The sequence below is a fragment of the Tenrec ecaudatus genome, chromosome 14 (assembly GCF_050624435.1).
Source record: "Tenrec ecaudatus isolate mTenEca1 chromosome 14, mTenEca1.hap1, whole genome shotgun sequence".
NCBI lineage: Eukaryota > Metazoa > Chordata > Mammalia > Afrosoricida > Tenrecidae > Tenrec > Tenrec ecaudatus.
This window is the reverse complement of record NC_134543.1, coordinates 39,817,378-39,843,634: the sequence shown is the minus strand read 5'-3', so window position 1 is coordinate 39,843,634 and position 26,257 is coordinate 39,817,378. Positions and strand designations below refer to the sequence as shown.

Here is a 26,257-nt window from a genome sequence, read left to right as displayed (position 1 = left end):
ATCAAACGCGGTGCCATGTGGTGAGGAGGAGGGCTTGCTGAAGCCTGCCCTGGGGCTGCCAGCACCTGCTCCGTTCTTTTTAAAAAATAGCTTTATTAGGGGTTCACACAACTCTTATCACAATCCATCCATCCATCCATTGTGTCAAGCACATTTGTACATTCATGCCCTCATCATTCTCAAAACATATGCTCTCCACTTAAGCCCCTGGCATCAGCTCCTCATTTATTCCCCTCCCTTCCCACTCCCCCCTCCCTCATGAACCCTGATAATTTATAAATTATTATTTTGTCATCTCTTGCCCTGTCTGACGTTTCCCTTCACCCACTTTTCTGTTGTCCATCCCTCAGGGAGGTCACATGTAGATCCTTGTAATCGGTTTCCCCTTTCCAACCTACTCACCCTCTACGTTCCCAGTATCACCCCTCACACCCCTGGTCCTGAAGGGATCATCCACCTTGGATTCCCTGTTTCTGGTTCCTATCTGTACCAGTATACATTGGGATCATGATAGTGGGGCGGGAGGGTGGGGGAGGAATAATTTAGGAACTAGAAGAAAGTTGTATACTTCATCGTTGCTACATCACACCGTCTGGCTCCCCGAGACCCCTCTGCAAGGGGATGTCCAGTGGCCTACAAATGGGCTTTTGCTCTCCACTCCGCACTCCCCACCCCCCTTTATTCACTATGGTAAAAATTTTTTTGTTCTGATGCCTGATACCTGATGCCTTCAACACCTTGTGATCGCACAGGCTGGTGTGCTTCTTCCATGTAGGCTTTGGCCTTCTGAGCTAGATGGCCGCTTGTTTATCTTCAAGTCTTTAAGACCCCAAATGCTCTACCTTTCAATAGCTGGGCACCATCAGCTTTCTTCGCCACATTTGCTTATGCACCCATTTGTCTTCAGTGATCATATCATGGAGGTCAGCACACAATGATATGATTTTTTGTTCTTTGATGCCTGATAACTGATCCCTTCGGCACCTCATGATCACACAGGCTGGTGTGCTTCTTCCATGTGGGCTTTCTTGCTTCTGAGCTAGATGGCTGCTTGTTTACCTTCAAACCTTTAAGACCCCAGATGCTATCTCTTTTGATAGCCAAGCACCATAAGCTTTCACAATTGCTTATTCACCCGCTTTGTCTTCAGCAGTTGTGTCAGGAAGGTGAGCATCATAGACTGCCAATTTAATAAAAGTATGCTTGCATTGAGGGAGTACTTGAGTGGAGGCCCATTGTCCTTCTGCTACCTTAATACTAAACCTATAAATATATGCTCATAGATCTACCTCCCCATCATATATATTTCCATATGTACATGTCTTTATCTAGACCTCTATAAATGCCCTTTGCCTCCCAGCTCTTTCCTCTATTTCCTTTGACTTTCCTCCTGTCCCACTATCATGCTCAGTCCCCATCAGGGTTTCAGCAATTCCTCTTTGTTACATTACCCTTGATCATGCCCTACCAGGTTTCCCACACCCTCCTTACCACCAATTTGGATCACTTGTTGTTCCCTTGTCCCTGGGTTTGTTAACACCACTTCCTTACCCTCCACACCCCCGTCCCATGCCCCCCAGGAACTGTTGGTCCCGTTGTTTCCTCCTCCAGATTGTTCATCCAGCCTATCTTATTACAGACCTGTGGAGATAATAACATGCACACAAACAAGCCAGAAAACCAAGCAACAATATACAACAAAACAACCAATGACAAAAAACCCCAAACACAAGAAGAGCTTGTAGTTAATTTAAGGATTGTTTGTTGGCCTTTAGGAGTGTTTTCCAGTCCACTCTGCTGGGGCATCATGCCCTGGCCCCAAAGTCCACCTTCAGCATTTCCTGGGGACCTCGCCGCTCCATTCCCCTGCTGTTCTTTTGCACCCCCTTAGTGTTTTGCCTCGGTGTGGCATCATCAAATCAGGTGCAATTCTCACACTGTGTCTCCGGTGTTGTCTTCTGGAGAGCTATGGGTCAGTGAGGATGTCGTGTCTCATAGTGGGGCTGGCCATGTGGTCCTCTCTGTGGACTGGCTGCTCTAATTGGAGTCATCGTCCTCAAGGCCTGGTGGGCCAGGATGTGCTCCTCTCTCCTCCTCCCCTTTCATCAGCACCCGTGTGCTTTGATCAGATGTTTCTCTCCCGGAGTTGCAGATTCAATGCCGTCTTTTGAAATAAATTCTTCTGGGGGGAGGAGCAGGGGTCCACTCAGTTCTCCTTTTCCAGCTAGGTGCTGCTTTCTGTGTTCAGGTCATCCTCTTTGCTGACGTTGTAACTCTTTAAGGCAGGGGGATTAGCCTATTGAGACCTTTAAAAACTGGGCCATTTTAAATACTCTTGGACATAGGCACTTGGGAAAAGTATCAAGTTGACAACTGTCAAAGGGCAGACAAGAAAGTAGACTTTTCACAAGCCCCTCCCCTCAGGAAAGCTACTCACAGCAAAGCAGTGAGTCATATGCTTTGTGCAGTCCCGGGCAAAGATGAAAGAAAACCCACTGCAAAAGAATTAACTAAAAGTTCCTTAAGAGCTGAACTAGAGCCAGACGTCAGGATCTTGAGGGAGCTACACACTCACTTTGTAGACGCACACACCACCTACAGGGAAGTTAGCGGTGGCATTCATCCACTTATCCTTTTAGCCCAAGGTCTCCTACCTCTTTTTCCTTCTAGGGCAGCTGCTCCTGGTGGTACCACCCCTCCTTGGCCAATGTCCCCTCAGACTGTCAGTCAGCTGGTTCCTATTGTCCTAGTGACCCCAGCTGCCCATCACGGCCCTCTTCCTGGCTGGTTTTTGGAGATATACAGAGCTTGACCCATCAGCCAACTTCCCAGAGCCAAGAGCTGGCTCGGAGGGACATCACCAGCCTGTAGGTTTGCTCTGAGTGCTCTGTTCCAGCCCCGCGCCCTCTGGATAACCCCTCTCCACTGGCAACAAGGCTTCACCTTCAGCAAATGACACCGTGACTGAATCCGCTGTCACTTGCATCTCTAACAAGTGGATGACTAGGGTCAGATACACAGGAGAGCTAAGTAAAGGGCAATGGGAAAGAAAACGTGCTAACTTTGAAGACCTATGTAACCATCTGATTTCTCATTTTCAATTTTATTCTTATTGCTGGCCTCCTGTCTTGAAAAGGATGTCTTTACTATCTGCATTTTCCTCAGTGCAATCATGGGACTTTATGGCTTGGTCAGGGTCCAAATTTGTAAAAATGCCTGCCGAACACCATTAACCAGAAAGTGGGACTGTGGGTTTCACACCATGTGCATCAGTCACAGCTCGGCCCACCACCCTGAAGACAGGGCTACTCAAAAAACAAGGACTGTCATCCAGACAGCGACACGACGTAAGAGCTGAGGTCAAAAGGAGTTCCCAGGCCTTCCAACAGACTGCATTCTTTGGAACCAAGAGGTCCTGGAAAACAAGTCACCTTGGATCTGAGCCCTCAGCATCAGAAAACTGAGCCCACTGCTCCGGCCTACCGATGTCACCACACTAATTTGTTTGGCGGGAAGCAGATCTAGCAGTACTTCCATGGCTAATCCCCTGCATGGTTGGAACTTCCAATCGGCGTCCAATGAGCAAGGCACCACTTGCACTTACCTCCAGGGTCTGGCTGAGCCGAGTTGTCAGAACAGAGGGAACCCCCAGATGTGCAAGCCCAGCGAAGGGGCTCGTGGCACAAGGACTGGCCCAGGGGCCACCGAGAGGCCTTTCCAATGTCAAGAAGATGCCACCACCATCAAGAAGGATAAAATAAGTTTTTATTTATAGTCTTATAGTAAAGGGGGAGCCTTAACTTGCAAGACAATTCTTCCGCAGTATGTACAACATACTTTTTATTTCCATGGAATGGAATCAAACACGGACCGAGACTACAGAGTATACACTAGAAATCAGCGAATGCTGGGAACGGAGGAGGGGACAAAGAAATGAGGCTGGAACACGAAGCCCTTCCAGGGACCTGGTGACCGGGGACGGGGAGGGGCCGCGCCGGGGTGCGCGAGTTTAGTACCAGGTAAATCGCTCTTGGTATTTACATACAAAACCAGTTGGCTCTATTTCTTAGAAATGCACACGGAAGGGAAGGAAGATTTGATCCTTACTTTATGAATCTGTTGCTTTATAATGCCGACATCATCAGAAATAGGGACAATTCATTCATACTCAAATTTCAGTAGCAGGAAATAAATATCAAAACATCATCACTGGCCCTCAATACAAAACCTCTGCCCTTGCCCCAGCCTCCCCTTCCCGGCCCCACTCTCTGGGGGGGGTGACGTGCGCCCCTCCCCGCAGGGCTGCCGGCACAGGCTCTCTCACCCGCCCAAGAGGCAGGGGTTCAACATGCCAAAGACTCAGCTGCAAACCTGTCCCCAGGTTCCCTGTAAACCACAGCTTCTCTGAGGATCTGGTCTTTCAGTAAGAATGATAAAAACTCTTGGGGGTGGGGTGGGGTGGGGAGGGGCAGTCCCTAAAAAGGAGCAGGGAGAGGGATAATTCTGATTATTCCAAACTGATCATCTTCGTTAGGTGGAGCAGTTCACAGATTCACAAAGTCTATCAAATAGAGGTGACGGCGGACGGGAGGCGAGGCCTGGGAGGGTAGGAGTCCTCCAGGCACCGGGGCCGGCAGGGCTGGAGGAGCTGGTGGGGCAGTGAGGACACCATGTGCTCAAGAGGTCCGGCTGGCCGTCTGTCCTCCACAGAAAAAGCTGCCAAGTTGGGGTGTTTTGGTTTAAAAATTCCTGGTGGGAACAGGGAATCCCTGAAGGGAAAACACTGGGGGGTGGGGAGTGGAAATGGAGAACGAGAGCTGTTGTCCAAGAGCTTCTATGTAAAAAAAAAAAAAAAAGTAAGAAAAATAAAGTCTCTTAGAGGGGTCTAACGATGAACTGAGAGGATGAGACGGCGGAGGAGACAGTTTTATTGCTGGCCTGCCCCGCTGCGCTTAGCTGGCCTCCATCCGGAGTTTCTTCCTGCTTTGGGGCTCTTCGGGCTCCGACTCCGAGCTGGAGTCCGAGCCCCCATCGAAGGCAGAGATGGTGCTGCCCTTGGCGTTGGTGTAGAGGCTGTTGTCTGAGGAGGGGTAGTTGGCCTGCAGTTGGGCACTCGACCTCGCTTTCTCCAGTGCACGGACTGAAAGGCAACCAAGGGAGAGGGTCAAGCTCCTCAACACTGGCAGAGAGCACGTCTCAGACTCAGGTCCAGCCTGTCCTTCCCACGGGCTTGCTGGCCCAAGGCTCAGAAGGAAGTCCCTTCTCGTGACTGTTCCACCTGTGGACTTTACCCCCAGCCAGGCTGGGGCCCTGTGAGCATGGCCAGCCCCCCCAACCCTAAAGAGAAGGCGTGTGAGGCCCCTGCCCTGCTGTGGAAGCCCAGCTTCCAGACAGACAGGTGCACACGTGCCCTTTGGGCTCCAGTAGGGCGGCAGCAGCAGAAGCTGACCTGGCAGTGCCAGGCTCCTTGGGCGTAAAGGTCACATGTAACAGCTCTGATTACATCATCCACAAGAGCGGGGAAGGATGACAGAAGATGGATCATCCAGAGACAAGTATTGGCTTAAGTTCTCACGTACTGGTTCCACTTGGAACGACAAGCTGGACACTTTTGAGCAAGTCACCAACACACAGGCTACCTGGGGCCTTGGACACATAGGCTCTACATGCAGGCTGCTTGGCCCGGGAACCAACCCGAGGTCGCCTCCCACTGTCCATCCCGCAGTTCAGCTCATCTTGAGCCTGGACGGTCAACCCAGGATTTTTTATTTGATCTGAGGTGTTCTATCCCAGGCGGTTACTTGCATTTCCTTTTACTTGCATCTTCCATGAGGGAGGAAGAGAAGTGAACTCCCCAGGAACAAAGAACTTGATCAGCTCTCGCTTTCCCCTGTGGTTGTAGGAAAAGGTGAGTGTGAGCGGTTGCCCCGATTGGACTTCCACTGACAACAGGGAGGGCACAACGTCCCTGGTCCTTACACAGCACACACCACGCCTGGGCCTCCAAGCTTTTCTAACACACACACACACGCACACACACACCTGATGCCAGGTGTGACCCCCTACCTGCAGGCAAAGCACCTGCGCCCCAACGGGGGAGAAAGTGGATCAGAAAGGGTGTAAGTCTCCAGAGCTCCAGTTTTCTAGATTCCACTGGCTCCTCAGATGGTTCTAATGCTCAACTACTCAGGACCCAGGAAGCCAGGCCAAGGCTGCTTCTGCACACGTGCTCCGTAGCGGCCTCGGACTGTGCAAGCTCAGGTGCAAAGGCAGGGCCAGCCGCCCCCGGGGCCGGGCTGCTCACCTTGCTGCTCCAGGAGAGCATTCTGCCGCTTGAGGTCGTCTATGTCTTGCTGGTGTGTGTGGTTTTTCCTTCGCATATACTGGATATACTCTGTGGCTTTGTCTAGGATCTGGGCCCGGGATGCCTGTTGCAATATGAGAAAAAGCACAGGGGACAAAATAAAGACCTAGTCCCAGCAGGGCGGGGACCGTGCCGTCTTCAGCAACCGCCAGCGTGAGGGGAGCCTGGCTGAGGAAACGAAGAGACTGACCCTCCTGTGTGCCAGACGCTGCACCAGGTGCTGCAGACACGAGACTAAGCAGGTTTCTAGGCTCTTCAAAATCTTTACCAACCACTCAGTGGCAGAACCTGGAGGGAAACGCAGGTTCCCACAACTCGCTCCCACGCGTTGGTTCTTGAGGTCCTCAGCCCGGGCTATGTCTGAGAACATCCAAAGTCCCAATTGACGGATAGCTTGGTATACTCTCTCTGTCAGGCCCAGAAAGGCAGAATGAAGACCTTGGATGGAGACGGCTTGGGATGGGAGTGGGTTACAGGGTTTTCACTAAGGTCTTAGGAGTCCGGCTACATGCTCAGGCTATTGTGTTAAGGAGTTCCCAGTGAGTGATGCTGTGGCGTCACTGTATTTCAGCTTTCTTGACTCAAAAGACTTATGAAAGTCCTTGACACTTGATGTCAACACAGTGGGGCATGAGATTGGGTCACTTCAGGAAGCAGCCCCGCCCTCACCACAGCAGCCTAGGCACTTCCCTGTGAACGTTAAGTGGCTGTGCTCCTGGAAGACAAAGTGCCGAGAGGGTCCCTTTAGGCTGCACACCGGAGCCAACAGGCTCGACAGTCAGCTTAACCGGTAGAATGGTTCAAAGACAAGAGAAGGGAAGTCAGTCTAAGGCAGAGGTCTAGTAGCCAGCATATGGCATTCCTGTCACCGACTCCTGGGGAGTAGCCAAGTGTCCAGTCAGAGCAGGGCTCAGCAATTCTGTGTGACAGCTCTAGCCAAAAGCCCACTGCCGTCAGCCAGAGTAGAACCACCCCTCTGGGTTTCTGAGTCTATAAATCTTTTTTATTTTCATACAAGTTTAATTGGCACTTCATCCACATGTCATACAATTCAATCATTCAACCATGTCCAGCTGAGCTGGACAATCAGCACCACAATTGATTCTAGAACCTGCTCTCCTTCCTTGCACTCATTGTTATACATGCAACTAGGCTTTTTAATGTGGCAAAAATACACACAACAGAACAGTCTCCAATTCAGGAACTTCTACCAGTAGAATTCAGTGCCAGTGACTGTGCTTTTCATGTCGCGAATGATCCCACAACCATTAACGTAACGTAAGCAGCAACGCTCCCTCCTTCACCCATGATAACCGTTGGTTAAGTGTGATTTACTTATTTTTAAAATAGTTTTCTTGATAAAGCATTGTCAAGCACTTCCATAGTTAAATACACCACCACAATCAATTCTAATCTTCCCTCTCCCCTCCCGCTTCCATTGTTTGCTCCCCAAGCCCCCAACTCCTCTCCCCACGTCCCCATAAACCACTGCATCAGTTACTGTCTGTATGCACCATTCCTGTGCTTCACAAACTGGGAAACCAACAGAAACAATAATAACCAAAACAGCAAGAAGAAAACAACAATAATAATATAAAGATGAAAACTAAAAAGTAAGAAAGACTACTATCAATATTTAAAAAGGCAGAGAAGAAATTTCTGTCAGAGAACATGTGAGAAATACTTGCGCCTGGAGCAAATTCAGGTTGGGTCAAGAGGGAGGCCAACTGACCAAGTATCGTGAATATACAACAGGGCTCGAGTCTTTATAAATCTTTAGGGAAGCAGAAAGCCTCATCTTTCTCCTTCTGAGCTGTTGGTGGCTTCAAACTGCTTACCATGCGGGAGCAGCCTAATAGATAATGCATTATGGCGCCAGGACAGGTCCTCAAGGAGTAGAACACAGCAGGGGGAGAAAGGTGAAGAAACCACCCACACCCAGGCTAGCAAAGCCAGATCCCGTTGTCTAAAACCTGGCTCACACTATTTCCAGATCCCACGCTGGGTTCAGTATCCGGGAACTTTACAAGTCCTGAACTAATTCACTAGTTCTCTTAAGAACTACAATTTCCAGGCTGTCCTCAATAACCCCCTTAAAGCTACTTCCTCAAATATTCAACCAACCAATTTTTTTTTCTGGTACAAAATAAGTGCAAGGTGCTAGGGACACCACAGTGAAACAAAATGTATCCGACATGGTTTCTTTTGCCAGAGGTTTACTGCTGCTGCCACCAGCAAGTGAAACCTGAGTGGCAGGATTAAAAGGCCATGGGACAGATGGCTTCTGGCTGGGGGGTGGGTGTTTACCTACTGTGTGCCAGGTACTCCTATTTGCAATCGTGAGCCCCGAATGAGACCCAAATGAGTTGTGGGAAGGTTCACTCTGGGCACAGGCAAGGGCATGAGGGTGGGGGAAAGCAGGTGCATGTCTTAAAAGCCGAGAAGATTATTAACTTAAGTAGGAGCAATGAGAGGAACTAGTGACGTGGGTTTGTAAATCTGGTTCATGCTGCCAAAGGAGCCGTATTAGGCTACTAGGGTCCAATTATGAGGAGGTAACATGAAAATAGAAGGCACATAATTAAAAGGGACTCATGAAAATACCTGGCTTCTCTGGACAGACACTCCAGGTGTTAGAGGAAATGATAAACATGGCTGACAGGTGGCAGAGCGGTAGAGGGATGCTAAGTTTGGGAATCAGGAGGTGGTGTGGCTTCTTCCAGGCTCATTCTTCCTCGGAGGAGAAAAGCCCTGGCCAGGATACACCCGCTGGGCACACTCACACCAAGTCTCTCTGGCAACTTGCCTGTGCTAACACACCTTTTCCGTGTGAGTGTGCTGGGTGGGGGGTGGGGGCGGCAGCATCTCTGACCTCTGACCCAGGAGAGCACTCGCGAGAGTCGTCTTGATGCTACTCGTTCCTCCTGTAAATACCGAGACAGGTCAACAGGAGCGCACGGACTCATAGTCAGAAAGCACAGTCACAACTAGACAGGGCTCTCGGGAGGGCCGGTGGCTTCCACGTCAAACTCCTAGATCGTAAAAAAAAAGAGCGCCTCGGGAACACGAGCTCCAGCAACATCAGTGTCGCCCTCCTTTACTGACCCCACCAGGCCGAAGGGCCCAGAAGTCTCTGCAGCTGCCCGAGGGCTCACCGACGCCTCATTCCTTACCAAGTCCAAGGACTCAGAGTTCACTTCATTTTGTCCTTCTGAGGGTACCCCACAAGAAAACATCTCAAGCACAAAATACAGAATTCCCTTCCCAATTTGCATAGGCATTGGTCCAGGGGAGAGAAAGTTGAAAAGGGAAGCTAGGAAAGACTACGCACGCATCTAAAATCCCCTCATTTCCCCGAACCACACAAGATCATGTGACCAGCCACGAGGGTAAGGTACAGCAGCCCCCTTCCCCCAACTTTATGGAACTGTAATATGCAAACAGTAAACACAAAACCAGCAAGAACCCCTGGTGTTTATGACATGAACTCTGGAATATGACCCTGAACTTTCTGTTTCTGTTTTTGCTCAGTCAGCTGACTCAGGTGACAACCTACAAGGGACTGTGACAGAGCAAAGCATTCTGGGCCTGAGCCATCTGGGAGCCTCCATCCCCTGCAGGCACTTCTGGGACTCAGGACCAGAATGACTTTCCTCCCTTCTTGCTAGTTCATACAATGAGAAGCTGCTAATTCTGACTTTGGGGTACCGGCGGAGGCCAGATGGGGCAGTGTGAGTGAATGCAAAGGGGCGTCTCGGCCTCTCTTCAGCTCCGGGACCTCGGACACAGCAAAAATAACGACAGCAGCAATGGTGGAATACTTACTGAGTATTTTTAAGTGCCAGGCATCCTCACACAACTGATGTACTATTTTCCCTATTTAATAACCACAGAAACAGGCCCAAAGCTGTATTCAATACCAATCTTAGTAGGTGGCTGAGCCAGGATTTGAACTCAAGCAGTCTGGCTTGTGGGCCCATGCCCTGAGCACTGTGCTACATATACCGCCTGCTCTTATTTACTGCCCGTGTGCCAAGCACATTCCATGTGATCGCACTGAAGCGACTGCTGGCCCCCGGCTTACAGATAGACATGGGCTCACAGAGGAAGCAGCCCACATCCCCACAGTCACTCTTCCCACACCATCACCAAGCCGCTCACGGGATGGATACTACCTCATACTTTCTGATGGTGACAGTCCACCCTAACGGCGGTCATTTCTTGCAGGTGACTGTCACCATCAACAGGTATGTATGTCCTCCAGAAGCACCCCAGTTTTAAAGAATTCTGCTTTGGAGTCCACCCCAACCTATGTATTGGAGCAAAAATCAACTTCATAATTCAGTGTAAGGCCTCAAATCCAAAAGTTTGATTCCTTTAGCACATTCAAGAGCCCCAGTGATTCCTTCCTCCAGTAGTTAGCACTGAGTGAACGAAGTTGAGGGAGTGACTCAAATTCTCACACACACACACACACACCACACGACACACACACACACACACACACACACACACACACACACACACACACACACACACACACAGGGCTGCTAACTACAAAGTCCATGCGAGGCTGTTCTCTCCCCTAAAGAGGTACAGTCTCGGTCAAAATTGACATGAAGTGGTGAGTTAAACCTCATTACAGTAACTTCGGTTTGTCTGATAATCCTGGCCGTTTTACAAGGTGGGTGGGAAAGGTGAGGAAGAACAGTCATGCGAACTAGACTATTAGCCTCAGGAGCACCCCAAGGCTTGCTCACTGCTGTCCCCAGTGTCCTAATGTTGGCTGGAGAGGTGTCTTGTCAAAGAGATTGCACTGAGTCCAGAGGGATGAAACTAGGAAACTACCACCAGATTTGCCAACTGCCATCTCCCTTATTTTACACTCTTAAAGCAAAGGAAAAGGATCCTTTTCTGAAATCTGCACACGTCTCCACTGAGGGGGGAGTGCCAGGGAGCCATGCCGGCATGCAGGCTAAGCACTCAGCTGCTCCCTGAAACACTGGCGGGTTGAACCCACCGGGCGCTCTCTATGGGAGAGAGACAGCGGTTTTCTTCCATAAGACCACAGTCCTGAAGACCTCTAGGCTAGCTCTACTCTGTCCTGCAGGGCCACTGAGTCAGAATCAAACCGAGGAGCCGGTTAGGTATGAATCTGTAGGGGGAAAACCCATCTTCGGAGAAAACGGGAACCAAAGTACCGAAGGCAAGGGGTTCGGGCTTGCTGGGTGAGATGGATTCACTGGTACCCTCCTCCTCTTGGGGTGTTTGAAATGACTCAGGGTGGGGACTGCGTAACAGGCTCTCTCTGAAGGGCTTCCTTTAAAACGGCCCATTTCATGCTATGTGAATTTATTACAATTTTAAAAGAAACCAACCAACCAAAGGAACCCCCATCAATGCCAACAAGCAAGGCTGGCAGGGTAGTGGGGTGAGAGCCAGCAAGGTCTCCTGGTCCCAGGTGCCTGCAGGAGCTGAGGCAAAGGCAGGGCACTACAAGTACAAATCAATTCAGTGTCAGTGAGCTTTCTTGTTTGTTTTTTTTTTTTTTAGGGAAAGGCAGAGTTCTCATGCTCTCTGTCAGGGGCTTCGTTGAAGCTAGAAAGTGGACATTTTCAAAGTGTTATTCTTCTGTCTTGTGTCCTTGGCAGTTTCGAAATGAAGGTGTGGCACTTCCTTATCAAATCTTTGTCCCCAAAGAACAGGAGAGCACCGTGCCTGTGTCCCAACAAGGCAACACAACTAGTAAACAAGCTAAAACATTTGCTTTCCTGGCTAATACACAAACAGAGGAGCACAAAATTAATCAAGATATGATCTTTGGAGTCTATGGAGTCACCTACTTCTAAAACACAGATCTCAGGATTAGTGAAACTGGTATTCTCAAAACCCCACAGAAAGGCCAGCTTTTGGAACTCATTGAAAAGAAATGCAAGCGATCCTCTTGGAAAGTAATTTGGTCGCACAGCCAAAAACCAGCTGTTCACGGCCTCTGGCTGATACTCCAACTTCCGGGACTCTGCTCTATGGAAATAACCACACACACCAAGACCCTCAGCACCACCGCAGCTACACAACGGAAGACTGCAAGCAGCTAACCCATCCCAGAGACAAGTGCTTAATGGGCAAATATGAGCACTATCAGTGGGGTGAACACACTGTATAGAAACAGCAGTGCGCATTTCACCGTGTCAGGATCCAGAGGAGACCAGACATCGATAGGTGACATGGTCTTGCTACTCATACGTCATACTTTCAAAAGGCAGCTTTGGGGAGTTGGAAAAAGGGAGACGGTGGGAGTGATTCTGACATCCACTTTAAGTTGGTAACAAATTTCAGTCTCATTAAGATGAGTGTGGGGAGAATATGTCTTTGAACTGCATGATCTCCCCGTGGCCGCGAGGCACAGGTGCCAACTGAGCATGTGCAATGGGACTCCGCTGAGGTGAGGAGCCTAAGTGTTAAACACAGGCCAGATTTTTTAAGACTTAAAATAGGAAAGTGAATGTAACAGCTCAATAATTTGTATGTGTTGAAATTATAAAATGGCTATTATTAAAATTAATTTTGTTACTTTACTGTACATTTTAAAAGTTAGCAGCAATTTTACTGTTAACTTTTTAAACATGGTGACCAGACAAAATATTTGAACTAAATTGTATTTCAAATATATTTGTGACTTATACTAAATTCTCCATGGGCAGTATTGCTTAGAGTCGCATAATGAAGGAAATTACTGTCGTGTTAGCGCGGGGAGCGGCTTATGTTTTTTCTTATTGCCCTAAACTTTTGTTAGAGGGAGAAAGCAAAGCAAATGCGACGAGGACAGCTCAGTGGGCCTGCTGCTGTTCGGTGCTCGTGAATCCGTCCTGACTCAGCGAGATCCTCCGTCCCAACCGAGCAAAACACGGCCCAGTCTTGCGCCACTCTACTGTTCCGTTTGAGCCCACTGAAGCAACCACTGTATCCATCGTGTCCACCCTCCCAAATCTCACGATGCAAAACCAGTTTAAGCCTCTCAGTCCTGCAGAGGGTTCCCAAATGCTAAACAAGGCGTCTGGCTTCAACAGCATATCATAATCACAAAAAATAAGGAAGACACAGAAGGGTCCCAACAAAGGGCCAAAGGAGTTAAAGGCTGAAGACCAGTGAAGTGCTGGGAGTTGATGTGGGCCTTGAAGGCCGGGTAGCCAGAGACAATGAATGGGAGGGGCAGAGTGGGAGAACTACAAAGACACACAGGCAGCAAAGTGCACACTGGCCTGGAGAGCCTGGGGAGGCTCACTTAAACGTGACGTCTGGACTTCACCAGGCATGGGCTGGGCCTTACGGAAAAGAAAGGCATTCCTGAGGAAATAGTCTAGAGCCATCCATGAAACCTGAAGCATTAACTGGGGTGAGGGGCAGAAAAAGCGCAAGCGCAGGTCAGGCACCTGGGTAGAGAGCATGGAAGGCCAGTGATTAACCTTGGGTTACAAGCCCATGCACAAAGAAATGTATTTGTGGATGGTGAGCCTCAAGCCCAAGGAGGATTGTAGGTAATAGAGGGGCAACCACTTAAAATGCAGAGAATTCTGGAAACAATAAAGGCCCAGTTGGAACCTGACCATGGAATAACCTGAATGAACAACAAGGTGAAGAGGGTAGCGGCCCACACACAGGCTGGTGGTTGAAGCCCACTAGCCACCTGTGGGAGAAGGGTGTGGTCGCCTGCTTTCTCCATCTTGGTGTTCAAACCAATCAGCTCCACGAGTGGCAACTGCCGGGACAACAAAGTGTAATGGAGTACAGGAAGTGAGAGGTGGCAATCCCCAGTGTCAGGTTCGAGACCTTGTCTCCGATATCCTGGGATCAGGATCCTGGGCCTGCTTTCTCTGATAAACATCAAAACCCACTGTGCTGAGTTGATTCCAACTCATGGTAGGTAGCCCTACAGGGGCAGAGTAGAGCTGCCTCACTGGGTGCCCAGGCAGTGCCTCTTTATGGCAGCAGACGGTCGCATCGTTCTCCCGAGGAGCGGCTGGTAAGCAGGAAGCACTGAGCTGTGGCCAGCAGCTGAGCACTTTAACCACTGGGTCGACGCAGCCGCAATTGTAGCAGCTGAACTGCTGTGCAGATTGGCCCGCGTTGTTAACACAGATGCTACCACCATCGCTTTCGTTGCTTAAGTGAAAGGTCATCATTCTTTTGGAGGTTTATTTTATAGTGCAAATAGAAGGAACACGACAAATGGGGTTTGGGTCGTAACACTCAAAAGTCTCCCCCACCCCACCCCACCAGTAGCCGTTATTCTTGGTGAAAATGTAATCTAATCAACGTTGGTTTCCTTTAAAAAACAAAAGGCTCAGCAAACATGATAGGTGATCTAAAAGCTAAGTGAGATGCCACCTGGAACATGAAGATGCCCACATCACAGGAAATCCTGGGGGCCTTCCCCACGAGAATCAGTCCGAAGCTCCGCAAATTCAAAACAGGCAAGGTTCATTTCTTGATTATTTATGTAATCCCCAACCTTAATTACTGCAACCTAAGCATGAGTCAATTCCCTTTGGTCCAAATACCACATTTTAAAAAATAACAGGACCAGGTAGAGACCCCGTTAGTAAGTACTGTGTTAAATTCCCTGACCTGTGAAACAGGGCTGTCAAAGCGCAGGGCCTCCAGACGGGAAGGGGCTGGGACTCAAGCAGAGCCACAGGCTCTTCCCATCTTCACTGCTCTGAGGAGGGTCCACCAGCAGAATGGCTCCACGGAAATTCCCAATGTGGGCCTGCCACTTCCCCTCCACTCCCCCACCAACGGGTCCCTGCTCTCTGAGCAGCCAGTAATGTGCCCGTGTTTCTATCTCAGGAATATGAGCCCTTGGCGCTCGCTCTGCCCGGACTGCTGCTCCTCACCACAGATGCATTTTCTTGCCTTTACTTCCTTCAAATCTTTACTCAAACGTCATCTTCCTAGTGAAATGCTTTTTACTTCCTGCACTACAATTGCAGCCCTTCCCTTGCGGGCTCATTTTCCTCCACAGCATTTCTGACACACCATGCAGATAAGCACTTTTTACCTATTAGATCCTTTTCTATCTTTCCTTCACCAGGAAAGGAGCTGTTTGGCTCACTTTTATACCCAATATCTGTAACAGTGCCCACACGCAGCAGGGCTCTGTCCGCTTCTTCTTTGTGGAATGGAGTGAATAAGTAAACGGGTCTTAACAAACGACAAGTCGTTCTGTGTGTAAGACTATCAAATCCAAACCTTCAACTTCCTTGAAGAAAGGAGGCAACATGATTTTGGAGGGATTCATCGGGATTTAAGGAAGAGTGCTCCAGCAATATAAAATATGCTGTGTGAGGGAAAAGTACAAGTGCGCTCCTGTGGCCCACCTCTCCCCAAGTGTCTACACTTCAGAACGCCACCTGACTACTTGTTAGAAATACAGATGCCCAGGCCCATCTCCAGCAAGGCTCATTCAATAGTGACTGTGATGTGTGTGGGTAGTGTAAGACCTTGGCAACACTCTCGGTTAGATGCTAGATTTGGGCGAAGGCAACTCTTGTCCATTTAGTTCACCAAGATGACTTTAATTGATACAAGAATAAGCACCAACTGGCAAGAGGTCAGACCAGCACGAGATGATCCTTTGCAGGTGTGTGTACTTTGCTTAAAAGAGGGTGTACCCCTTTGGCCGTCAGAACAATTTCCTGTGGCACCTCAATAGTTCTGGACCCAGGAATGTTGTTATTCCAGGTCAAGTGCCTTGGGTTCAAGGTTATTAAGTCACGTACAAACTAAGTCGTCCTAGCCCATGGCAAATTCTGGTTTTTCAAAACTTTATATTCACATGGTCAGGTGTTGTTGTATTTTTCACTGTTTAAAGGTTTGTTGTTGTTTTTTTAACCTCTTAATCCATGCTTCAGTCACACGTACAGGCAGACACACCTTAGATAAAAGTATAAAGTGCATGACTGACCAGAGAGTAGCAAGTATAAGCAAAATGAAAACATAATGGCTCCAAATCTGACGATGGAGAAGCAAATCCCATGACCCCACCACACCGCTACCTCAGGACAGCCACTCAGAGCACACCTGAGAGAAAGGTTTCCTAACAAATGGCTGCTTGTTGAAACTTTGGATCACTGGACCAGAAAAACACAGGTCCTCTTCCCAGTTTTCCAATGATTCCACTGGAATTTCTGTAGAGATCAGCTGCAATCTGTGTCGAGGGTGGAACTAACTGTGCAAACAGATGTTTCCTCCAAATTCCAAGGACTAACTCTAACTCCTAGGCTTTGACTCAAAGCTTCAAACTTTGCTTTCAAACAGCTGGCGCTTACCCTTCAGGAAAACACTAGTTTCTGGAAGGCCACCAGGGGAGAGGGGAGAGAACGGTTCCTGCTTTCTTTTAATTCACAGGAATATGTCCCTTGTCACGAAGTCTTTTGCCTCCCAAGTTTAGAATGTTCTTTGTACTCCTTGGAAGCCACAGCCCTTGGGACGGGACAACCTTCCACAGCAACGCGCTCTCCCCTCTGAGTTCCCATTGAGGATGCACACTAACTTGGAGCCACAGAAAGTCTGTAGTCTCTATGACTTCAGGACCCCTGAGGGCGATCCCAAACTAACTAAGGACGACTCTGCACAGAGGACATCTTTTACTAAGGGTGAAAGGAGCAGGTAAGGGGCACGAGGCTCCCTCAAAGCAGTGTGAGAATGTGCACATCAGAGGAGCGTGCCATCTGAATGGCCCTGACCAAGCCCTAGAGCAGCTTCGGAGCCAGCGGTGGCTCATCAGCTCCCTTAGTAAACTCACCTTCTCTCCTTGGAGTGATGGGACGGAATCCCGCAAACTGTGAAAACTGTCTTTGATGTGGTCCCTACGTTTTCGCTCCAGTGCATTATGGTGAGCCCGTTTGTCAGCCTACAGGAGGGGGAGAAAGAAAGAGCACATTAAAAAGGCCACTTTCCGCTTGGCGCAGGGCAGGTGGGGTGTATCCTGGAGGATATTCGGTCAAGGATGTCCCTGGTGACAGAAGTGGGAAGGTTTTTTGAGGTGGGTTGTTCGTCTCCAGATCTAGGCTCTGCTGAGGCGGGAGGAAGGAGCGAGCAAGGCGTGTAACAGGAACATCCAAGGAGCTCGATGCATCTGGCTCAAGCATACGCAAAAGAAAAGTTATCCATGGCGACCAACTGTGACCCTCCTGCAACACCCGTCCTTCTCCCAACCCACTTATGCGACAGACAGCTGCCAGTCTGTGGTTGGAGGGTGACCAGGGAAAAGTGCCCTAGGATGGGATCTCCCCCACTGCCAAAAGATCCCCAACGGTGGCTCCCCAAACAGAGTGAAGTCATTAGTGCAACGCTTCTTCCCATGGGAGCCCCGTCACTGCGAGGCTGCCCAAGCTCCAGCCCACCAAAGGTCAGGTTAGGGTCTTCCAGCCAGGGATACAGCAGAAACTGAAGACCACAGGAAAACCCAGATGCATGAACCTGAGCTCATGACAACAGAGTCGATAAAGACCTCAACTGCATTCCGACGTCCTGCTTTTTAAAGCCAATCCAAGGGGCTATCTTGCCAAGGGCCAGGCAGACACAGTTCACAAATGGACACACACACACACATCCTCTGAACACATTTCTTCAAGCACCTGTGGCAGGTCAGAGTTATTTGGCATGATCGGAATGCTTCCAGACCAACATCTTTATTATGTGCTTGCTTGGACCAGACTGCCAGCCCTCAGAAACGGCAAAATGCCCTCCCCCTGGGCAGCAGCGACAGGACAGGACTGGAGCACCCACTGCCAGGCTCACTGCCCGTTTAAAAGACATCTCCTCCACGCAGAAATCAGTTCCTCACTTAACCTGAAGTGAGAACTTAATCACATCTACACGTAGGAATTATGGAAATGAACTTCCCTGAACACAGTGTCATGAGTTTACCTCAAGGACAAGTCAATGTATGGGATGTCCTGGGAGCTTTAATCATCCAGACGAGTTACTCGGATTTTAACATTAAGTCACAGAAATACTGCACTTAATAAACACCAGAATACTGCTGCCTCAGAAGAAGCCCTGCATTAGTTAAGACACACCAACAAAACTCTACCTTCAAGCCAAGGCCTATGGAGATCAAAGGATGAGGAATTCCCACATCAGCTAATCCTCAAAGTCCGAGTAAGAACACAGGACGAGACGTCCGGAGCAGCTGGGGTCGTTGTGGTTCCTTCCGGATCCTTCACACCACTTCACCTACAGCTCTGCTGAATCGGACACAGGGTGCCCGTCGTGACCTGGTTCTCCACAGTAGAGGACTCCTTTCCAGGCCTCTGGAGAAGCTTTCCCGATCAAGTCTGAATTTGCCACAGGCTGTTTGCTGAGCCATCAAATGTACAGTATTACAGGGAAACTGAGTGGACAAACTTACAACAACATGACGCGCCAAAAGCAAGAAAACGGCTGCTCGGAGCAGCGTGAAGCAACAGTATAAAATATGAAAGAATTAAAAATATTTTGGTGTCCAGCCCTTTGCTACCTTACTGTTCTCGATAGTCATCTTTACACAGATAAGCAAAGAGCCTAGGCATCCGGCCTGCAGACATGCAGTGGAGCCTTTCCCAAGTCGCCCAAATACTCCCTCAGGATAGTTTATTTACATGCAAATTAAGAGCCCAGCTTCGGACTCCAGCAGCAACCTAAGCTACTCCTGTCTACCACATCACCCCCCTCCTGGCCCTCCTCCCAGCTGAAGAGCTGTGCACAGAAGCCATGACACCCGAGGCTTACCCACAATCCCTCTTGTTGATACAAATACAATTCTAAGTGTCTGTTTTCTTTCTGGGAGAGTCCTGCAAATCTCCAACAGCTAGAATCGAGTTGGACTCGGTTTCACTCCGGCCTGCACTAGAGGGGGTGGAGCGAAGTATAATCTAATACCAAAATCATCCCCACAATGCACTACTCCCTTCTCATTCACCGAGCCCTGAAAGGACTCAAATGGACAAGTCTTTTGGTTAGAGGATTGTAAGTGAACTTGGCTGTGGACCATCAGCAAAAATCTTGGCTTCTCATCTGGGGCGCCAGCCAAGTTAGCAAAGTTGGCTCCACAAGGAAAGGCAGCAGTCCACTGCCTGGTAGAGAGCCTGGGCTGGGGACCGTTCTCAAAGCAGTGGATGGAATTTCTGTGGTGGTTCCAGGCCCAATTTAACTAGCACAAGGGTGGAATCTTAGCCTAATCCCCGCTGCCATGTCCATTCCTGAGCTGCCGTGCCTACTCTGTCCACTTGTAAGCTCCAAGACAATGGTAAGGATGTATTTTTCGCCTCTTCTGCTCTCATCTGAAAGAGCAGGTTAGAAATATGCAGGACTAACATGTCTAATTCCAGGCAACTCTGAACTAAATACCTATACTGGCTTGAAAAAAGCATATGGAAACTTTTACATATTGAACAGAATTCTATTTGAGAAACACTCCCAAACCAGAGGTCCTTCCAACCTACTAACACTGCCCCCACCCACCCACCCACCCCGGCCCTGCCATGCACCCTCAAGTCACAAAGAAGGCCAGCGGTCAGACTTAGCATTGCCTTGTCTTCACTTGCTGGCGACCCTTTTCAACGGGGTCACGCTTGCCGAGCTGAGAAGGAAGACAGGGTAAAGATTCCCAGTGCGTGGTGTGAAGCACTGAGTCACCTACAAATTCCAAACGGATTTAAAAGGTGGGGGTGGGAGGAGAGAGAACCAAATAACTGTGTCTTGAACAAATAACGCGCACCTTAGACAAGGCAGCTTTTGCTTTCCTCTACTGAGAAGATGTTTGATAATGAAGACTCGTGGTACTGAGCACCCTTGTGGAATTCATTAGACTCAGACACAATTCTAGGAGCCAATACGATATCCTTGCTCTGTACAGCCGGCCCCAAATACCTTGGGTATATATTCTGTAAGGAAGGGCACTGGCTTCTAGTGCACTGGATTTGCAATATTTCCCAGACACCTCTCCCCCCCGGGGCATCTTAGGCTAACAGAAATACTAAGGAGCTGTGTGGAACTGCAGAGTGGTCCACAGATGCTCCACAGGGGCGCCAGCACCAAATCGCTTCCAGCTTGGCCAGTGCTTCTCTTCAGCCTGCGTTTCATTCCCACCAAACTTTCCAGCTTGGCAGCCGGACGAAGAGTCTTCACTTACAATTTGTCCACAGCTGACACTAACAAGCACGTGTGTTCTAAGAGCTGTTGAATGCAAGCGTCACTTTGTTAGCCAAGAAGTTGCTAAGCTGGCAGGAGGTCACCCCTGCTAAGGAGGTCTGTTCAAAATTGAGGGAAATCTTTAAAATTATTGCCTTCCACCCTGTTGCATAGCAAACACATCTCCATTCAAGGTATTACATCAGTGGGCAAGCGTACCTCCTGCAAGTTCTAGGCAAAAATCATGACGAAACAAATGCTTCATTAATCCGGCAAACACACGGTGCTCGCTCCAACAATGCCGTGTCTTGCAGGCTACCTGACACCTCGTCTCGTGAAGGGTAACTGCAGCTGTCTCGATTCCAAGACTGAAACTCTCGGCACACAGAGAACGAAGAGCTGACCACTCAACCGTTACTGCCTGGAGGACAGATTCATTCCAAACAGAAAGCAGCATCACTTATGATTATTCCGATTACCAAACCATCCTTACTAAAAATTACCAACATTAACTGGACATAAAAAGGCCCAAATTTCTTATCAGGAAAGACCTCTTTATTCTATATTTGAGAACCACATATAATAAAAACTGAATTTACAATCCACTTAAAGCATCATTTCTAACAACAGGTTTAATAGGCAACCAGTGAGATAAGCTCATTGAGCACTGGGCCGACATGATCCATCTCCCTCTCCCAGGAGCTCTCCTGGTGGCCAGCAAGGATGCTGAACCTCATCTAGTGAACCAGTTTGCTATCCACACTTTGTCTGCCACATGATGCCCACAAGAAGGTCAAACATTAGAATCAAAACAAGCCAATAGACTATCGGCATTTGAGAGGAAAGGTGCCTTCCTTGGGGAGGAAATTTTATTTAAAAACCAAGTTGGAATCCTTGGATCAACTCTCTCACCACTACAGGCATGGGGGGGAGGGCGGGCGGAGGAGATTTTCTAGAACATAAAAATATTCATTACTCTACTAACCCTTTGACTTCATCCATCAAACCCAACAGCTCTGCAGCCTTGTTACCACGCTGAGCAGAGACAAAGGACTTGCACCAGGCAGCACTTTAGCCTCGCAGCTGATTCCAGGTAAAACGACAACTCCTGGTGGACTCCAGGCTCAGAGGTGACCGTGGTGGCTCCCTCTGAATGTACCGCAATTCCTAAAGGATCTAAGAGACCCGAGAAGTTAAAGATACGTCACAATAGAAACATCCAGAAGCGGAACTCCTACCACTGTTTTCAGGGTAACTTAGGCCAGCATAGCCAGTCGCCATGAAGGGAACACACGTTGGAAAAGGCTTTGAGTGTCTTTTCCGCTTTCCAAATAGAAATGAAACAGAAGTCCTGGCCTAAAACATACCGATTCCCTAAATTTCTTCTTTGAAGACGCAACCCTCTCCGTCCAGAAAAGTTTGTAAAAATAAACAAAACTGCACCGATGCGATCCTGGGATACACTGATATTTAGTCATAAAATACTTGGGTGACTTCCTTTCTAACAAAGCATTATTGGTTGCTGGAGAAGTTGTTTTCCGTTTGCACTGAAGCAACAGAAAAACATTCCTCGAAGCAGTTTCACTTTCTGTTAGCGTCCCTTCCTAACCTTGCTCTGCTGAGTGTCCTGCATTTCTCCCTGCAGAAAGGCTGCTTGCAGTGGGCTTGTGCAGCACCAGTGTCTCTCGACACGAGGACCCACAGAGCCTGCCCCAAGAAACTCTAAGATCGGCCCTAATACTCCCTAGTTCAGTTTGCACCCTTTCCTGAACACTGTTCCTATGGAAAACATTAACAGCTCCCCCAGCCAAATTTTACAAATATATTATCTCAGAGTAGAAGTCTCAGAAAGTAGAAAGATATATTCACAAAAGAAAAAAAAATGTAAGCCTTTCACACTACAAAATTCAGTGTTTGATATATACTACACAATTAACCTCTAACATATCTCCTTCTCCATGCTGTTGTGATTATCTTGTGCAGGAAAATACTCCAGTCTCAGCCAACCCCTAAGTCAAATTAAAATTAAAGGGTGATCCCTTTCCTACCCTAGGAACCTTAATACCAAATACACCCCCCCCCCCCCGCACAACAATGAGATTAGCACTGTAGGAAAGTGGAGACATCTTAATAATTTTTTAAATCAACATTCATGTGGACACGTATGTTGAAAAGGAGAAAGCTTTCAAGTGAGTAAAAATTTCACAAAGAAAACTTTCCTTTCACTAAAAAGCCAAAATAATTCCATTTCAACAGACAATTTTTCGCTTGCCGATCCTTACTTGCTAATCCTGATCAGGCCCTGGGGCAGGCACTATAAATGGAGACTTGGAAGCGGAAATGTTTTAATACTTTAAAGAAGACTAGGTACCCACCACGAAACTTGTTACTGTAAGCAGACTCTACATTAGCAAGGGTCACAACAACTGAAAAAGGGAACTGGATTTTCAAATGTCTACATACATACAAGTATGTGGCAATACTTCAAAGAAAACAAAATTCTTTTTAGTGACTATTTTCCAGGGACAAATTCCAGGACTGCTGGGAAAACGATGTCCTGGGATGTTATGTAAAGATCAGTGTTTGAACGTAAAACTTTTCTTGATGCCCGTTTGCTTGAGCCTCTTGGGCAATCTCTGCTGCTTCTTATCTAGGGAAAGCAGGCCTCTGTGCTGTGGTAATTAAATTCATAGACTGGAGGCATTAAAGCAGCATCCTACAAAACTCTAACCAGCCGCTCACAGCTTGACTGTTGCACACTTTTAAAAACATCAGAGTAACTTGAAAATCTGTATTCTCCCCCCTCCGCCCCCACCCCCCCAAAAAGCAGCAGTAGCAAGCTGGCAGCCCAGAGTCCTCACTCCCACATGTAACAACCCACTGGAGGGTGGCTGTTGGTATGGACTGCCTAGTACTTGTCCTTATTTCTCCCCATGAGTTCAGTCCTACCTCACTGCTCAGGCCCATAAGCATCATTTGCATTGTTGACCTCCATTCTATATGCTAAGGAGCCTTGGTGGCAGCCTGGGTTCAAGCCTATGAGCCGCTTTGAGGTAGAAAGAGGACGCTGTCTACAATAAAGATTTAGCTTCAAACCCCAAAGGGATCGTTCTGCCCTGCCCTACTGGGCCACTACGAGTCACAATCAACTTCATGGCAGGGGGTTAAATCTGTAATCTTCTCAACTGTCAAATATTAGATACTGACACACTTATTTTCCCTCACTTCTCAGATCCTGATTTGGTTTTTATCCACTCAATTGTTTCCTCTATTATTCACATTAACTTTACAGTACTGGCTCCGTCTCCAAAGACTGAGATGAGTGTATACCAAATTCATGGAGCCCTCTCTATCAAAACCCTGAGCAATGACTGATAACACTGTGTTACTCAACCATCACTTCCTAGCAAACCTGTCTCCCCAAAGCCACTTCTTCTCCAACAGTTTTCCTACGTTTTAACACCCAGCTTCGATGCAAATATAACCAAACCACAAAAAGCTACACGGGACACCCTCACATTCAACCTTTGCCTCCTCCACACTTCCAATTTCTGCATGAGTCTCACGTGCCAGATTCTTCATGAGGCTACAGAAGTCACATGACTTTTGGTGAAAGGTGATTCCCATGTGGCTTCAGCGTCACACAAACTATGGTGAGAAGCCACTTGTTTGAATCTTCTGGCTCCTCGACCCTAAAATGATGCCACTATGTACTTCAGCTCGGCAGTTCTCATTTCCTGCATATTTACTGGAGGCTAGTTCCCCACCTGAAAACAATCCCTTTATTTGCACACAGCTCCTCCCTCCCATTTACAGTCACAGGTTCTTATCACTTGAGGATCTAGAATTGAGATTTGCGACCCTCCCTCACTATCTAGCACCCCGGAACACGATCTCACCTCACCTTATCGGATAACAGGAGCTAACTACAATAGTTAAATCAAATGAGCTCTGTCCCCCAAAGTACTAGAACTGAACGGAAACGAAAACGAAATGGAGAGTAGGAGACATACCGCAGAATGAAACCTCGGTTGCTCTTCCTGAAATAAGAGAAAAATAAAATAAAAAATATAGAAGTTATTTTTACACTTCATATTCAATAATTAGAAAGAAAACGCCGGCAGTGGAGGAAACGGCGGGGGGTGGGGAGTCAAGCCGACCTCCCCCTCCCCATCCCCCAGCGAGATCCGCCTGGGGGGCAGAAGGGTCCCGAGCACCGCCCCTCCTTCCGGACCTGACCGGCGACGGAGGGGTCCGGGGCACAGTCGCCTCCCCATGGACCCAATTCGGGGGTTTCTGCACGCTCCCAACCCCTCTCCGCCTCCCCCCCGCCCCGGATGCGCGGGTGTTTGGAGAAAAGAGGGTCTCGGAACGAGAGGGCAGGTCCTGAGTGTCGGCCTCTTCCCCAGGATCGGGACAATAGAATCCCGGGCGCATCCCGTCCCTGTCCGCCCGCCCCCCCCCCGCCCCCCGGATCGTAAGCGAAATAGGGTGGGGGCGGCCAGCTGCAGCACCCTCCGTCACGGGGGAGGGGAGGGTCCCAGAAGCCGCAGGTCTCCTCCCCACCTTCAGTCCCAGGAGGCCGCTCCGGTCAGAAGCCGGGAAGGGAAGGGAAGGAAAGGGAGCGAGCCGGGAGCTCGAGAAGAAGAGAAGAGGAAGGAGGAGGCGGTGGCGGCGGCGGCAGCCCGGCCCCCTCCCGCCGTCGCCCCGCAGGGTGTCCCGGCCGCTGTCCCCGCCTGACAACCCATACGGGAAGGAAGAAGCCCCGGGACTCACGTCGCTCTCCACCTCGATGTCATCGTTATCGCTCATTTCCTACGGCCCAGGGAGCGGCCACTGCAGCGGCGGCGGGGAAGGGGGGAGGGGAGGGGGAAGTCACCGACAACAACAAGCCGCGTCCCCACACACACACTCACACACTCACACACACACTCACTCACTCACTCGCTCTCTCACTCACACACACAACACGGGCGAGATCCACCTCCTCACTGCAGCACCGGATCAACGGCGCACGCACGCCCGATCGGCCCCCTGCCACGTGACGGCTCGTCGCGCTGAGGCCGCCGAGACTTGTAGTTCTCGTTACTCCGCCTGACGGCCCAGCTGGCGTCAAAAAGACTACAAATCCCGTCAGGCACTTCAACCAGTCGACGCCAACTAGGCTTGTTGACGGAGCTCAGAGCGCCTGCGCGTCCCGTGGAGTGGGGGGAGGAGAGCGAGCGGCGCGGTGCCTGCTGGAAGTCGTAGTCCAAAGACCGCGAGTTGTCAGGAGGTTTTCCTCCGGAGGCAGCAGAGGTGGCTGCTGGGAAGAGAGGACACGTGGAGGGAGCTGGGGCTCTGGGAGCCGGGCACCGTCTAAGCGCTGGGCCCAAGGGACAGGGTGGAGGCACTGGAGGAGTAGCCTGCTGCTTAAATGACGCTGGCTCTTCTTGATGTGATTGACTTGACTTTGTCTTCTTGATTCTCGCATTGCTGGGCTTTGCGACCTGGGGCGTAACCCTCTCGCTGGGAATCCTGTTGCTGCAGTTTAGGGGGTGCGGCCCTGATGCCCGGTGTGTGCGTGTGTGTGCTCTGACTCCCAAGATCTGGCAGGGAGGAGGTGTCAATGGCAGGTGTTAAGTGGTGTTATAAGAACTGCTTCCCTCTGGGGAAGCATGCATCTTGTATTCATTCATCTGGGAGCGACCAACCTTGTAAAGAGTGAGGCTTTAC

At 49.3% G+C, this 26,257-nt stretch overlaps 1 protein-coding gene and 1 pseudogene across 2 annotated transcripts; both read right to left on the bottom strand.

The window, feature by feature from the left end:
• Positions 1-3,748: 3,748 nt before the first annotated feature.
• MAX (MYC associated factor X) lies at positions 3,749-25,558 on the bottom strand. 2 transcript variants are annotated; one of them, XM_075530637.1, is made up of 5 exons: positions 25,319-25,558; positions 24,556-24,582; positions 17,172-17,279; positions 6,305-6,428; positions 3,749-5,140 (listed from the first exon to the last, which is right to left on the bottom strand). In XM_075530637.1, exons 1-5 carry the CDS (start codon positions 25,352-25,354, stop codon positions 4,953-4,955), a joined length of 483 nt encoding a protein of 160 aa, XP_075386752.1. In that variant the 5' UTR covers positions 25,355-25,558; the 3' UTR covers positions 3,749-4,952. The 2 variants fall into 2 exon arrangements, with proteins under 2 accessions (XP_075386752.1, XP_075386753.1); XM_075530638.1 differs by lacking the exon at positions 24,556-24,582 and having other exon boundaries at positions 25,319-25,557.
• Positions 25,531-26,257, bottom strand: part of LOC142426560 (tubulin beta-4B chain pseudogene) — a 49,814-nt pseudogene continuing 49,087 nt past the window's right edge.

What these genes read in the sequence shown, in the direction of transcription:
- MAX (XM_075530637.1), bottom strand. Translation starts at nt 25,354, where the DNA reads ATGAGCGATAACGATGACATCGAGGTGGAGAGCGAC. An exon ending in ACATCGAGGTGGAGAGCGAC is followed by an intron (nt 24,583 to 25,318) that starts GTGAGTCCCGGG and finishes CTCTTATTTCAG; the next exon opens with GAAGAGCAACCGAGGTTTCA. An exon ending in TGCTCTCCTGGAGCAGCAAG is followed by an intron (nt 5,141 to 6,304) that starts GTGAGCAGCCCG and finishes GTTGCCTTTCAG; the next exon opens with TCCGTGCACTGGAGAAAGCG.